At 30.7% G+C, this 16559-nt stretch overlaps 1 protein-coding gene across 1 annotated transcript in view; it reads left to right on the plus strand.

Moving 5' to 3' along the window:
- The window catches only part of LOC113387055 (ubiquitin carboxyl-terminal hydrolase puf), a 36926-nt gene that overhangs the window by 18353 nt on the left and 2014 nt on the right, over positions 1 to 16559 (plus strand). Inside the window, exons 27-50 of the mRNA XM_026624809.1 lie at positions 6 to 261; positions 360 to 430; positions 529 to 812; positions 969 to 1172; positions 1720 to 1892; positions 2013 to 2179; positions 2264 to 2375; positions 2447 to 2654; positions 3046 to 3195; positions 4102 to 4280; positions 4451 to 4577; positions 4649 to 4836; positions 5130 to 5244; positions 5377 to 5541; positions 5815 to 6063; positions 6292 to 6438; positions 6873 to 7125; positions 7669 to 7976; positions 8419 to 8609; positions 8902 to 9079; positions 12150 to 12386; positions 14656 to 14893; positions 15635 to 15936; positions 16233 to 16464. Coding sequence (XP_026480594.1) covers positions 6 to 261; positions 360 to 430; positions 529 to 812; positions 969 to 1172; positions 1720 to 1892; positions 2013 to 2179; positions 2264 to 2375; positions 2447 to 2654; positions 3046 to 3195; positions 4102 to 4280; positions 4451 to 4577; positions 4649 to 4836; positions 5130 to 5244; positions 5377 to 5541; positions 5815 to 6063; positions 6292 to 6438; positions 6873 to 7125; positions 7669 to 7976; positions 8419 to 8609; positions 8902 to 9079; positions 12150 to 12386; positions 14656 to 14893; positions 15635 to 15936; positions 16233 to 16464 — 4734 coding nt within the window. The remainder of the gene's footprint in view (positions 1 to 5; positions 262 to 359; positions 431 to 528; positions 813 to 968; positions 1173 to 1719; positions 1893 to 2012; positions 2180 to 2263; positions 2376 to 2446; positions 2655 to 3045; positions 3196 to 4101; positions 4281 to 4450; positions 4578 to 4648; positions 4837 to 5129; positions 5245 to 5376; positions 5542 to 5814; positions 6064 to 6291; positions 6439 to 6872; positions 7126 to 7668; positions 7977 to 8418; positions 8610 to 8901; positions 9080 to 12149; positions 12387 to 14655; positions 14894 to 15634; positions 15937 to 16232; positions 16465 to 16559) is intronic.

Below are 16559 nucleotides of genomic sequence, written 5' to 3' on the forward strand. Positions count from 1 at the left end.
TGTAGATGGCGATGCAGAAGTAATGTTAGATGTTTCTAGTGATTTGCAACAGTTAGCACAGCATTTATCTTCTCTGATACAATCTCGGCCGATACTAGAACCTCGTTATGGAGGTATTCAGGATGACGGTCTCATTGGGTTGTTAAATCTGGCAGCAGCCGTTATGAGGCACGATCCACCTTTCAAGACTGGGCCATCAGGTGCAGCCCTAGTTACTGCAGCTTTTGATTGTTTATTTGCACTGCCGACACCTAGGGATAGGTATATTTACAAATCTACTTAATACGAACAAGTTTTAATTTTTTTTAATTTAAAATTTTATTTCATATATTGTTATAAATTCATTTGTGTTATTTTAGGTTATTACCAAAATGTAAATCCCAAGCATCAAGAGCTGCGGCATATGATCTTCTTGTCGAATTAGTTAAAGGTAGGAAAATAATTTTATTTTTTGCTTTTGTTTTACTCTTTATGTTTTTGTATTTACATTTATTTTATACTTGTTTTTAATATACAATGATTTCACAGGAGCTTCTTTCAATTACGCACTTCTGCATGGTCGTCTACTGGCACAACATCGACCGGGGCCTGGTTCATCTTTTCCCTGGGATTATTGGCCTAGAGAGGAAGGTCGGGCAGAGGCCGGTTATGTGGGATTAACAAATTTGGGAGCCACTTGTTATATGGCTAGTTGTGTTCAGCATTTGTATATGATGCCTCAAGCCAGGGCAGCGATTCTTGCTGCAACTGACAGACCCTTAAAACATGCTCCAGCTTTGGCTGAATTGAGAAGAATGTTTGCTTATTTATTGGTATATTATAATTTGAAATTATGAATTAAATATTTTTAATTATTGTGTAGAGCATTACAGTAATTTTCTGACGCTTTACTAAATTTCCATATTTAAATATTCAAAATATAAAGGAGAAATTATTTATATCATTTAATTTATAAACATTTTTTTCAGGAAAGTGAACGTAAAGCATATAATCCTCGAAGTTTTTGTAGAGTCTATCAAATGGACCACCAACCATTGAACACTGGTGAACAAAAGGATATGGCAGAATTTTTTATTGATCTAGTATCAAAAATGGAAGAAATGACACCTGAACTCAAAAAGCTAGTCAAAAGATTATTTTGTGGGGTCTTGAGCAATAATGTTGTTTCATTGGTAAATTATTATAATTTTACTTTTATTAATATATATATATATATATATATATATATATATATATATATATATATATAATTTTAGAAAATCATCAAAGTTTTAAAACATTATAAGCGCTTTTTCGATGTGACTCGTTGACGTTTTAGCCTAAAATCCTAAATTGATTTTGATAATTCAAAAACTATTCGTTATTAGTTTTTGACAAACATCGATTTGATAGTTTTTTCGTAATTGATTGTTAAAAAATATTTTTTTGACTATTTTAATTAAACTTTGTATGGTGATAATAGAGTGCTTGGTCTTAAAGAACTTACTAAAATATTATAGTCCTGCGAAAAGTGATGTACTATGTTATTAATACTTTGTAAGAATTTTTTTTTCAAAATTACAATTACCCTACAGCAACTAGGTATACTTATAAATCACCTATATATTTATATATTGATTTCTTATTGATTAAGTCGATTATTTACATATGTCGGAAAGTTTACTTAACTTGCCTTAATACAAAATGCCCCAACTAGTGTTTTTTATTTTTATCTTACAGGATTGTGAGCATGTTTCTAGAACACTAGAGGAGTTTTATACAGTTCGATGCCAAGTGGCTGACATGAGGAATCTTCATGAGAGTTTAGCAGAAGTAACAGTGAAAGATACCTTAGATGGTGATAATATGTATACTTGTTCACAATGTGGAAGAAAAGTTAGGGCTGAAAAACGGTAAATTTATATTCAATCAATTTAAGGAAAATTAATCATAACATTTATACTATTTACACAAATAGTAATAACTGTAATATTAAAATATATTATGATGCAAAAATAATATTGCATTTTTAGGGCGTGTTTCAAGAAATTACCTCACATTTTATGTTTTAACACAATGCGATACACATTCAATATGTTGACGATGCTTAAAGAAAAAGTGAATACACATTTTTCATTTCCATTACGACTGGACATGTCTGGATATGTTGAAAAAGAACTGATGCCACAGCATTATCAAGGTTAAAACTTTTTACATTTTTAAAACTAAATGAGATATGTATGTAAAGTTATAATTATTTGTTAACTTTAATGATAAATTTTAGAAGAGAAAAAGAAGTCTGAATTAAATAAGTCTGAACCAAAGAAAAATGATTCTTCTGAAAAAATTTCAGATGATGACCCATGTGATACTGAAGATTTTAATGAGCATTATGAGTAAGTGTAGTAGTAAAATCGAAGCTTAAACAATTTCTTTCTCTCTCATTTCATTCATCTTAATTTTTCAGGTACGACCTGGTTGGTGTGACGGTACATACGGGAACTGCAGATGGAGGACATTATTATAGCTTTATCAGAGAAAGGGGTGATGCCAATGTTACAGGGACCAATAATAAAAATGAATCTTCATCGAGATGGCTGCTTTTTAATGACGCCGAAGTGAAAATCTTTGATCCTAGTCAGATAGCTGCTGAGTGCTTTGGAGGGGAAATGACGGTTAGTTTTTTTTTTTTCGATCGTTTTCTTGACTTTGTATACAAGTATATTAGTCATACATTCACTTTATCAATCAACTTTACAATTTTATGTTATTGGATTGGATAAAGTATATAGTAGTATATATTCTTTTTTCAGTCAATAATATTTTAAAATTAGTTGGGAGGGAGATTTTCTACCTTACTATCTCCCTCCATAGTTTTTTTTGTTTGTGTGTATTGTGTATTTCAACAACTTTTTTAACATGATAACATAACTCATTATGCAGAAACTTACAAAGCAAAGTTAGTTCAACAAATAGAACAAAATAAGTTAAATTCAATATGTGTTGAATATCAATTTTGGCATTTTCCCTAATATTTGAAAAATTAATTTTATTTTTATTTTCCAGAGTAAAACTTATGATTCTGTGACTGATAAATATTTGGATTTTAGTTTTGAGAAAACAAATAGTGCATATATGTTGTTTTATGAATGGAGATCTCAGGATGGTAGTCAGAGTCAACGAGGTGAAGCTTCAGAAGTTTCGATAGAAGCTCAGGTTAATATTTTTGAAAATTGTTTCCAATTAGATTTTATTCTTAAGGGGCACACCTAGTGTGACAACCTAAAAGAAAGTCATTTTTGGGAATTAAAAAAACGGAAAAACTAGTGAATACTTCTATTTAAAATTTTGAGGGTACATTTATACATGTTTTGAGAATACGCAGTAAAATATTTGAAATAAAATATTAAATATTTTTTAAATCACACGCGATCTTCGGCGGCGCCAAAAAAGGTCTATCACTGCTGGAGTGATTGCAGCCTTCTTCGTTGATAAAAAATAAAACAAAAACGGGCGAACAAAAATTCTAAAATTGACAAAATGGCGGCATGTTGAAAAAAAGTTCAATTTTTCCCAAAATTTTGGTCGTTTTTAGCCTGCCAAAATTCGAGTTTTGATCAGATAAAAAAAAAACTGGAGAGTCATCATATGGAGAACTACATAGATGAGATGCAAAAAATTTTGATAGCGATCGGATCATTTGTCTCCGAATAATCACTCCAGCAAATTGGAAAAATTCTGTTTCGAGAAAAACGCGTTTAAAGATAAAATGATTGTTAAAACTATATACTATATATATACTCTTTTAAATGGCTGTAACTCAAAAACTATTTAAGATATCGATTTAAAATGTTAGTATGTTATTTTTAAAGGCATGATCTATTGAAATATGGAAAAATTCAAAATTCGATTTTTTGAAAATTTCACAATAGGTGTGCCCCTAAATGTCGATATATAAAATATTGCTAAGTTTAAATAAATTAAATATAAAGAATCCAAATTTCGTATTTAGCATTTAATCTTTTATCAAATTATGTAAAAATATAAAATGTTATTAAATGATTTAATATGTAAAAGCATCAAATTTGATTTAAACAAATTATTTTATTTTGTTTTATATAGACCTCCACAACATCCGAAGCTTCAACATCTGAAACAACAAGTGAACAGTGTCATACACCAATGCAACAAGTTAGAGAAGCTATTACATTAGATTTATCACCTGAGCTTGAAGAGTGGATTTGGCAAGATAATCAACATTTTTTGCAAGACAGAAATATTTTTGAGCATACTTATTTTAAGTCAGTATTTTTTTACTTTAAACATTTAGTCATTTTTCAAATCTAGATTGTTTCTCTATTATTGTTATGCAAATAGAGTTTTTTGCCTAGTTTCATTTGCTGTTCACTTAAATTTTAAATTTATATGTTTTTCCGTACTATTTTACGATATTTATTTATAATGTTTTCAGTTTTATGTGGCAAATTTGTGGCCATGTTCCTCAGACGCTCATCACTGAACAACCGGATATAACGTGTTTGGCTGCTCAACTTTCAACATCATTTTTTATTGAAACATTCATTCATGCAAAGGAAAAGGTATTTGTAAATATAATATTGTTGATGTTTATTAATAATCATGTGTATAAATGTTGATATTTTATCATTAGCCAACTATGGTACAATGGGTTGAGCTACTTACAAAACAATTCAATGGCTCTGAACCAGCTTGTGAATGGTTTTTGGAACAAATGTGTTCTGAGCCCTGGTGGCCTCTACAAGTTCTCATTCAATGTCCGAATCAAATGGTTCGACAAATGTTTCAAAGGCTATGTATACATGTTATCCAAAGATTGAGGTATGTTGCTAAAATTTTATAACATAAATTGAGATTAATTGTAATTAATAAATTCGCACCAGGCATTTTAAGATAAGACCGTGAAGAGAAAATAACCTTTTGCACTAACTTAAACAATGTCAACTTATATATTTTTATAATTACTATATAATATAAAATAATTGTTATGTAGGAATAAATTCAGAAATATGATCAATACCGTTTCCAATTTTAAATATTAAATATATAATTAGACAACAATTGCTTGTTGCAGTTTTCAGTTATCTCACCAAATATATTTTATTATCTTACAGACAATCACATTTTCAATTATACCTAAAGGGTGAAGAAGATGAAAATGCTTTACCCGAAGAAAGTCTAGGTGGCAAATCATGTGTTACAAGATTTATTAGATCACTCATTTCATTGGTAAGATTTTTTCATTCTGTTAACAAATGATCTCTTTTATTATAAACAGCTGTAATTCGTCTTCAGCGATTCCTAAACTATACATTTTTTGTAAATAAATATGTTTCAATTTAATTAATTTCTTTTTTTAAGATGGAACATGGAGCCAGGGCACATTTGCGTCACCTTTCAGAATATTTTGGTTTATTATTAGAATTTTCCCGAATGGGAGATGAGGAATCTGCATTTTTACTACGGATTGGCGTCATACATTGTGTAGTCGAATTTTATCTCGGACAAAAATCACAACAAGAAACTGTAAGTTATATTTATTAAGTGATTTTAATACAATTTTAAACACAATTTTCTATTGAAGTTTTTGTGTTCAATATTTTTTATAAGAGTTTATAAATAACGTGTTAAATGTGAAAAAAAAAACTATTTGTTGATTTGTCTATTGATTAAATGTTGAATAGATATAACTTGTGCAATATAAAATAATATTCATATAAAAGTTTTAAAAATATCCAATTTATATTAATATTTATATTAATAATAGTTTGCAATAAAATTTATTATCCATTATTTTAGCAGGAGCAATCCGGTGGTTCTGATAGCGAGGAGCAGCCTGCGTCCACCACTCCTGTAGGCACTGTTGGCGCTTCAGTTGGGCCGGGTTCTTTAGGATGCTCATCCGTAGGGCTTTGCAATGACAAACCACGCCCTGCTTCTTTAGATAAAATGGTTGCATTAGTAGCAAGCTTGGTTGAAAAATCACGGGGACCAGATCATAATCTTCAGCTAAGCAATAGAGACTTTAGCGCGATAGCCGGTGGAAAGGTTAGTAACAAAGCTTAATATGATTGTTCAATTAATATTGCTACTTTGATCAATTTTAAAAAATGTTGATACATTTAATTAGTTACTTATATTTTGCAAAGGTGAGATAATTTGATTTACAAAATCATTTTATTCATTCAATGTAAATTATTTAATGGTATTGACAATTAGAACTAATTATCAGTACCATTTATAGAATATTTTTAACAAAGTTTTAATTATTTTTAGGGTTTTCCATTTCTATATCAGCAAATAAGGGATGGATTGAATCCTCAGCATACACGCTTATTAGTGCATGCATTATGTCGTTATAATGAAAGACTTGCAACGCAAATAGTTGCCATGATGTTTCATTCCATAACTAAACATGCAGAGGTAAGAACATAATTTCAATTTTAATAATGAACAATTAAGGAAAAATATTGCATAGCCTTAAGGAATAATACTTATCATTACTGTATTAAATTTTTGCCTTCAAATCAAGAAATCGAGAGTGTAGTATAAATATAGTATAAGTATACTTCATATAAGTATTTGCACACAGATTAACCAAATACTAAATTTATTATTATTTATGAAACATTTATGTCATGAATTGAACGGCATCAATATATTTAAAATTTTAAATTTCACTAAACTTGATTTGAAAGTTTTTGATTTTATTATAAGTGTAGATTGATGATTGGCATCTGCCATAATTGAAAAAAAAATTTAAATAAATGCAGCCCAGATGATGTTATGATGATTTTTATATTCCCTATATTACATAGATCCTTTATTTTCACCTGAAATTTTTGTTTGTTTGATAGTTATGTGCACCGTTTTTTAAACTGCTGACCCTTCTAACGGATGCATCTGCTGGTCCTTCGGGGCTCCCATGTTTCAGCAATTTGGCTCTGCAACGTGTGTGGGATGCAGCAGAGTTTTGTCCTCATAGTGCTTTAGAATGGCTTGCGGTGCAGGCTCCAAGGAATAAAATGGCACATGCTTGGGTTTTACAAAGTGCAGATTGCTGGGTTGAGCATTTTCTTATAGCTCATAATAATCAAAGGGTTAGATCAGGTAAATTTAAAATTTAAATTTTAAAAATAAAATTCAAATTAAAATTTAAATACAAAATTGGTCATACAGAGATTTATTTTAAAAGTGTGGATTCTTTAATGGTGTATTCTGGTTTAGGACATGAATTTGTGCAATTATTGAAAGACCGTAAAAAAAAGACAATAGTTTTACTATATATTTTTTTCAAGTTATTAATTAATTTTTTTAGAATCTGAAAAAAAATGTCATAAAAATTCAATTCTAGAAGGTGATAAAATGGAGGGTTTCAAAAAATTGTCATCTGACCACACCCATGATTATAGCCCTATATAAATTCTGAAGAAAAAAATATTTATATATTTTAATATGTTAATCTAGAATAATGTGACAATCATATAAACTATTATATATGGACAAGTTGGAAAAATGTTTTTTTTTACAAAACATTTTTACAAGACTGAAAAAAAAATTTTTTTGGAAACTATTTTGAACAATTTTTTTAAAAAATTACTGCAAATGAAGTAATCCAAGTTGTACTATTATATATAATATTGTCTTTTTTAGCTGCTGCGTATTTGCTAGTTTCTCTAGTGCCACATTTGCCCTTCAGGCAAGCCTACCATGGAACTCGTATAGCATCCACAGCTGCAACTGTAGCCACAACTGTGGCTCAACAGCAATTGCAACAACAAGCTATTCGAGAATTGCCATCAGAAGCTACAGCTGTGCAGAGGCAAGTGTTGGGTTTGCTTTTGCGGTTACTAAGACCAGCTAGACATTATGCTGATGTACCCTCGCATGGAACATTAAAACTTACATCTTATTTTACACTGATGACGTATTTTGCTAGCGGCAGGACAGAAAAATTGATGGTAATATTTTTGTTTTGAAATTTAAGTTTCTCATAAAGTTTGAAATGATTATTTTGCTACTCCATATAATATCTCAAAGCATTTCAAATGATCTAATTAAAATGATTTCATTTACAGTCTGTTGTACTATAAATTGGCAATCATTTCGAATTTTTCGTTTTTTTATAACTCCAGGGATATAAATGATTTCTTCAATATGATTCAATATGTATGACCTTATTTAAATAAGTAAATAAATGTAATTAATACTAGAAACATTTAAAATGTTCTTTACTAACTGTTGTTTGTTCTGAAACATTTACAATGTTCTTTACTAACTGTTGTTTTATATTAGAATTTTTATAATTGTGATGATTATTGCAGAAATATGTTTTGTTTTATTGGTACTGCAATAAAATAATTATGTATTTATTTTATTTCATTAAAATAAAAATTCTTATAGGTTGGACCTCATATAAGAGCTCTATGGGACTTGTTTCATCCGAGATTATCAGAACCCAGTGTTGCAGCTCATCATAATAAACAGGCATTACTAGTGTTTTGGCACCACATAACAGTTGACTGTCCAGAAAATGCTCAAATAGTTGTACAAAATGTTGATATCACGAGAAACATAGCATTTAATTATATTTTGTAAGTATAAATGAGTTATCAAAATTATTAAAATATTATCTAGTAAAATATTAGTTTGTGATAATAACAATGTGCTGATGTGAGTTTCTTAAATTATTAATATTCATTTTATATAATTATTTTAATTAATAAATGTGAATTGAGTATCTTGAATGAATATTGTTGCTGTATCTAGGACAATATTTTACACTTTGCAATATTCAGATTAAAGTATTTCAATTGCTTTTTTAATTTATACCTGATTTTATTTTTATGTTATATAATAAATAATATATATGTGTGTAAATTTTAGGGCTGATCATGATGACCATGATGTTGTTATGTTTAATCGATCCATGCTGCCAGCTTATTATGGATTATTAAGAATGTGTTGTGAGCAAAGTCGCAAATTAACTAGACAGCTAGCTGCGCATCAAAATTTACAATGGGCTTTTAAAAATATTACGCCGCATCCGACACAGTATACAGCAGTAAGTATTATTTAAATTGGTTGATTAGTGTTCATGCAATTGTGGACCAGAATTGTATCCACACACACACATCCATTTTTTCTAATAATAAGACATGCCAAAATGTTTAGAAACCTTTATATATAAACATTTTCATTTTCGATTTTTTGCGATTACTATAACTTATCCTAAGAGATGTTAATTATAAGGTTCACTTCGTTTTTTTTACTACCAGAATTTAACTATATTTTTTTGAAACTAACATAAAACTTAAGCTCTATAATTATTATATGATTTGAAAACTTATATTTTAAGGCTTGTGTGTAAAAAATTCTAATTGTTTACATGCAGTAGTTTTTGGATGGTGTCACTTTGAATACGGAAAGAATTAAGCAGCATTTTCGACATATTTTACTCTTTTGCTATAGAAAAGGAAAAAAACTGTTAAGTCAAATCGCGAGAAAATCATTAGTTGATGCAAACCGACAATAATAATACATGAGACCCCATTGAGTAAATATTTATCAAATTTAACAGTTTATAACCACTCAAAAGGTCTGGAATTTTCATCGAAACTCAATGTATGATTCTCATAGAAAAAAAACGTGTGTCGTCGCACTGGCGTTCGCGATTCGCCTATGAAAAGTATTGAAAATTATCAGGTTTTGAAGTGAATTGTTAGTAGGAATTTCAATTGGGATGTAAGAAATACAATACACGCATTTGTCCATGAAATAAAAAAAAAGAACCTACTCAAAACAGGTGTAAAGCTGAAATTTGCCAGAAAAAGGTGATGCTGTATGTTTGGTAAGAATTTAAAGGAGATCTTCATTTTTCAGCTTTTCCAAGATAACATAACGGTTAATTCGGATGCCTTATGTCATCAGCTGGATAAACTAAATGATATACTTAAAAAGAAAAGGTCAGAATTAACGACGACTCAAGACCTCACAAAAGTTTGGTAAATCGCAAAAAGCTTTTGAAGCTTGAATGGGACCCAATGATACATTCATCATATTCTCCAGACCTGCCATTATTTGTTCCAGTCACTAAAAAAATTTTTAGGCAGTGAAATCTTTACCTCAAATCAGCCTGTCAAAAAGTTCTTTGATCAGTTTTTTTTTGCCAAGAACGACCAAAACATTTATGATTTCAGAATTGTGCTAACACCAGAAATAAGACAAAAGATGTTCGATCAGAACTGCCAATACATAATTTATTAAAGTAATTGTTTATTGTACGAAAATTACGTGCAAAAATGCCTGTAAAAACGAAGTTAATTTTCGAACAACCCAATAGTTTCCATATATGTATATGTATATATATGTAGGCTACATATATATATACATATACATATATGGAGGCGTGCTCCATATTGTAGAAATACCGGAATTGTCCAAATTATAGTCATAATAAATTCCATAAAATATTATTTATATTTCGTTTATTTTATATATGATTAATATCCACGACACTATGTGTTGTCATACTGATCATTAATAAAACGTTATTGGTATTTTCTTATTTATAATAGAAAAGAAAGGTTTCAAGAATTATACATTTTAGGCAAATTCGACTAGGGAGAAACAAAAACCAAGTACGATCTGACACTTGAATTTATTTTTGTTTTTTTTCTGTGCTGTCAATATATGGGCCAATCTGTCCAGTAACATGTGATGCGTGTTGACAAGCCGCGATGCGTGTTGGCAACCCGCTACATCACTCCGCCCTAATGAAAAAGATTGTTTCGCATCTCTGACTGCCATTCTTGAACTTCCTTGTAAATTTCTTTTGGTTGAGATTGTGTGATAAATTGCCGTGTTGGCTTGTTGAGTTTGTTGATTGCTTACGTGGCCCTTCGCTGGTGAGTTAGCGGTTGAGTACATGTGGCCCTTCGCTGGTGAGTTAGCGGCTGAGTATATTTGACACTTCGCTGGTGAGTTAGCGGTTGATTGTATGTGGCCCTTCGCTGGTGAGTTAGCGGTTGATTGTATGTGGCCCTTCGCTGGTGAGTTAGCGGTTGATTGTATGTGGCCCTTCGCTGGTGAGTTAGCGGTTGAGTGTATGTGGCCCTTTTGAATGGCGGTTGCCGATGTTTGTTGGTGCTCCCTGTCCTCTGCCGTGGTGCTCATAATCGACTCATTTTCCAGGATAATGAGGGATTTATTGAGCACGTGTTGTTGTTGTTCTGGATGTGCGTGGTCGGAGTCTCAGTTGTAGGATTAGAATGTTCTTCGAGTTATGGCGGTTGTGAGCCATTTATAATAATTATTTATATTTTTAAAAATTCTTTTCTTAGTAATTCTTGAGACTTCAATTTTTTTTTTTTTGTGCTACTTCAAAATATGTCTTGATCTTCTTACCTTCTTGTATGTGTGTTACTAGTTCACTCTCGGGGTCACCAAAATATGGAGGCGTGCTCCATATTGTAGAAATACCGGAATTGTCCAAATTATAGTCATAATAAATTCCATAAAATATTATTTATATTTCGTTTATTTTATATATGATTAATATCCACGACACTATGTGTTGTCATACTGATCATTAATAAAACGTTATTGGTATTTTCTTATTTATAATAGAAAAGAAAGGTTTCAAGAATTATACATTTTAGGCAAATTCGACTAGGGAGAAACAAAAACCAAGTACGATCTGACACTTGAATTTATTTTTGTTTTTTTTCTGTGCTGTCAATATATGGGCCAATCTGTCCAGTAACATGTGATGCGTGTTGACAAGCCGCGATGCGTGTTGGCAACCCGCTACACATATATGGAAACTATTGAATATATGTAGGCTACATATATATACATATACATATATGGAAACTATTGGGTTGTTCGAAAATTATAAAATATAGCTACATAATGTAGCTATAAAATTGAAAGCTTAATTAATCATTTTTTATAATTCTTAATGGTTTTAATTTATACAATAATCATAAACATTAAATCAATATCCATAAACGTAGTAATTACAATATTTTATCAAGTTAAATTAATTCAAATAATAATTTAGCTCTTTTTTTAATTTTGGTAATTGAATTTTATTCTTCTCATATTGACTGTGTCTATTTTATCTAAATTAGGCAGTGGAGGAGTTATTCAAATTGATGGCTCTATTTGGAGCACGTAGTCCTGAAGCAACTGAAGGGGAATTACGCGAAGTGACCGCTTTCAGACGGGGTACGTTGGCAGCGTATTTGGCGGGTTTGGACGCTCGAGGTAGCTGGGGCACTTTAAATACGGCCCTGCGTACGCTAGCCGACACTGATGAAGAAAAGCTGTATGTGTTGCAGAGCGGCGGCCTCAGTTTGGTGCTAGATGTAAGTTTAAAAATGAATTAGAAATTAATTAGCATTAATTTTCCTATACTTATACATGATTAAATTAACACTACAATGACGGAAGTTGGTTGCATACCTATTTTGCCTGATTGAGTCAGTTTAACTGACAGTTTAACAAAGTAATAAAATATTATTGCAAATATACCTTATTTCAAACTTTTTGCATACACTTTTCGCATATGTTTTATAGCATTTGCTACAGTGCCCTTGTTTCTGTTTCTGTTGCATGACACTAGTACCAATTTTAATGGTTTTCAATATCTTTGTATATTAAAGTTCAAGCGCTTTCGACTTGATTTTTATAGATGCCGCATAAATTTACAGCTAGTTGCAAGAGAAATTCTTTCTTGACATTCCTACTTGATTCACATCTTTATATATATGACCCAAGCATTGATTTCTGCCATATCTATAATGTTGTAGAACACATGAACGGGTTTTGGTACAATTTGCAAGACTGAAACCTGCTTTGATACTATATTTTCGCGCCATTTGATCCAGTATTTCGACTCCATACTTTAGTATTATTATAAAAAGATATAGTTTCCGGTACAAGTTTTTCATTTTTTGCAAATCTTACAATGCGATGTTTTGAGCTCAATAATAAAACTTTTTTATAAGATCTATTTTTGTGGTCTACAACCTAAATATGGCTTAGTCAGTATACACTCATCAAACTCGCTCAAGGTAATATTTGATCCGCTGGCGCTTAGAAGCACCTTCTAAACGGTGGCTTCTTATATCTGCGGCTGACATAAGTCAAAATGAAAGATTTCAACTGAATAGTTTGCAACGAATAAATTTACAGCATTGAATGAACGAATTGTAACATGCAAACTTTTTCACCAGAACGTTTACAATAGTTTTTTATGAAAAGGAAATAAGTTACGTCTGTCTAAACCGGTGGATCAATTTGACTTTTATCTCGTATCTGGCAAAATAGGTATAGCATATATTACATATTACATATTATAGCATAAATAGTACAAATTAGTCAAATTGACTCGCTCCGTCATTCTAGTATTAATAAACAAGAATTGATATTCCGCTATTTAGGTAAAATGTTCAACTGTTATTTAGAAAACAACATTTTCGCTTCCACTAATAATCAATACGGTTTCCAATTGATGTCTTTCAAACATACTTATACTATCTATAATTGTATAAATTAAATTGATTTCTTTAACACGTTTCATTTCATCCATTTCGGGTAAATTAAAAATTTAATTACATTTAATGAATAAATAAATTGAACACGGAACGTACATATGCTTTGGCACAGATTCTAATTAGAATCGCTTAAGCTTAAGCCGAATTTCTAAACTTTGATGAATTTTTATAATTTACCCTCTTTTCGTAGGCCTATAATATTTCAGTATGTTATTATCCAAACTACAAAATCTATCATTATACAAAATCATCAAAATTGTCAAAAAAATTTAATTGCGAAGAAATGCCCCGGGCGATCTTAACCAAAAACTAATCAACTCGATTTCCAGTGAACATTTTTCGAACAGTTTTCGAATTTTTTGAAACTATTGAAAACTGTGGGCTAAAACGTGGACGAAAAATTTTACACTTTTTTGGTAATTGAAAGCAGTCCAGCAGTTTTTGAGCAAAATGTCGACGAAAGATCCAAATAGGCTCACACACACACATACAAACATTTACACTTTTCCAAATCTGGTCTCATTCAATTTAGAATGACTTGAAACGATGAGAGAACATAAATTTAGCATATCGTATTTTTTCACGAAAACAAAAACTTCTTCGTGAACGATTAGCGAAATTAATTACGAAATTAATTAATTTCGGGAATTACGAAACATTAATGATGCAATTAATTAATGGTAAGTTTTTACAAGCGTCTCAAAAAAACACATAACATCTGAGAAGCAGTCAAATAATATATACCTGTAACAATATATAGCTGAATGTACTTTGTATAGCTTGCTATGAAAATAAATAAAAAAAAAAACTTTGCAAATGAGTCAATCTCAATATTTTATTCTCTTTTTTATGAATAATAAAGCTAATATTGTTATTGCCTACAACGATTAACTTATATTGAATAATGAACAATAATTATCAAAACTGTATAAACAAGGTTTTCGAATTTATAAATCGTTATAAAAATGTAAGTAACAGAAATAAAACCGTATGTACAAAAATAGGCACACTGATATACAAATTGAAGATCTAAAAACAATGAAAAAAGTTTTATTTTGACGATTTGTTTTTTTTTCAGGCTCTCCACAATTTGCATGTCATGTATCATGAGGCAACAGCGTGTCATGTTTCTGAAGATTTGACAGAGCTTTTGACTGAAACTTTTGGGCTGATAAATTGTCTGAGAAGGCATAAGGAGCATCGAGAGTGCAGGGCAACACTCGTAACGTGCAATAAGCCGTTGGTCGACCTAACAAGAAGATTGGCTACGTTGCTAAATACGTTCAATCCGCCAGAAATGCGACAAGTTTCTATAGGTTTGTGAAATTGATTGTTGTTAACTATTTTTGATATATATGGGGCTCTCATGGAGTAGCTTCTGAGTCCGCGCTCTGGAAGACCTGATATCGTGTAGTAGCGATTTTCACTTGAAAATATAGATCAAAAATATGTTTCCAATGGAAAAAAGTCCATTTCTATGAATTTATTTTAGAGGTATGGTTTCTTCCGCAAAGTATCTTGTTTTGATCATAAATGCCTATGTGACTGTTTTTCGCCCATACAAATCGACCCGCCCTAATATATATATATATATATATATACTAGCAAACTCAGCGAACTCCGTTTTGCCACCAGATGGTTTCGTGAGAAAGATGAAGAAATTTTTGTTTATTTTATATTTGAAAAGGAAATGAGTAGGTGTCAAACAATGTATCTACTTACTTGTAGTACATGCTAAGTATCAGATATGACGCTGTATGTGAAAAAAGATTTTTCCGCTTTCTGTTGAAATTTTTCTTTCATTTTCTTTGCTATGAACCTCACGGAGCCCGAGACTTTTCCAACGAATGCAAAATCGTCGAAATCGGTTCGTGCGTTCTGGAGTTATTTCGTCAGGAAGGGGAAAACCCGAGTTATTTTTATATAATAGATAATAAATATTTCTATTTTTTTTTCTCTTACAAATCGCCACAAACTGATTTTTGACTTTTGTTTTGACTAGTTTATTAACATATGAATAGAATGACATTAATTTCCATATAATCTATTATTTCCAGAAATGTTATGTGAGCTGATGCATCTATTACCTGATGAAACTCGTACAGTTTTACTTCAGTTGCTATCACATTCTCACAACTCATTCCACACAAATGGTACTTCATCATCTTCTTGCAATGAGCGACCAGCTGCTTCAGGCTCAGGATCATCATCATCCAATGCTTTTCCTCTGGGACCGTATTTTCCAAGAAGGGGCTCTCGCGGTGGTCTGTTGCAGCATGCCCATGGTAAAAACTCTCCGAGGCCACCTAGGCCTGTGCTTCAAATGTATGTGCCCCATACACAGATACAAAGCCCTAAGGTTAGTATTATTTTGTATAAAATATGTAAGGTAAAAATGTATAATGCTTTTTTGAAAACCAGATTATATTTTAATTAAGCAATGACTGCATAGATTAATTAAAACATTTTTTTTTTAAGTTTTTTAAACAACATTAGTATTTTATCCTCTCACAATAAATTAAAAATTATATATAAAGAACTCAATCACTAAAAAATCATGATTATAGAAATATTGATATATTAAAAAGTTAAAATAATATTATATATATAATTATTAATTTTAAATTTGTATTTTAATGAAACTTTATTATTTAGGGAGTGGATGTTGAATATGACGCAGCTCTAGCTTCATTTTATCGTCCATATCACGAATTTGTTGATCAGATGTTGCGTGGAGTACCAGGAAGAAACTTAACAATAAATTCACATGCTGAACATGTTATAACATTAAGTGCTATGACCGGTTACGAAGCTGCACCATTGCATTTTAATTATTTTCCAGCTCTCTGGATAGATGCTTTGGAGGCACACAATAATAACGAAGAAGGTAATTATCACACAGTATTCTGAATCAAAGATATATTGTTATTAAATATTTAATATTGTGTATTTTAAGAATTTCAATAATTTATAATTAGTTGT

The sequence above is a fragment of the Ctenocephalides felis genome, unplaced genomic scaffold (genome assembly GCF_003426905.1).
Source record: "Ctenocephalides felis isolate EL2017-DRISC unplaced genomic scaffold, ASM342690v1 CF-g0.4_SCAFFOLD_03571, whole genome shotgun sequence".
Taxonomy (NCBI): domain Eukaryota; kingdom Metazoa; phylum Arthropoda; class Insecta; order Siphonaptera; family Pulicidae; genus Ctenocephalides; species Ctenocephalides felis.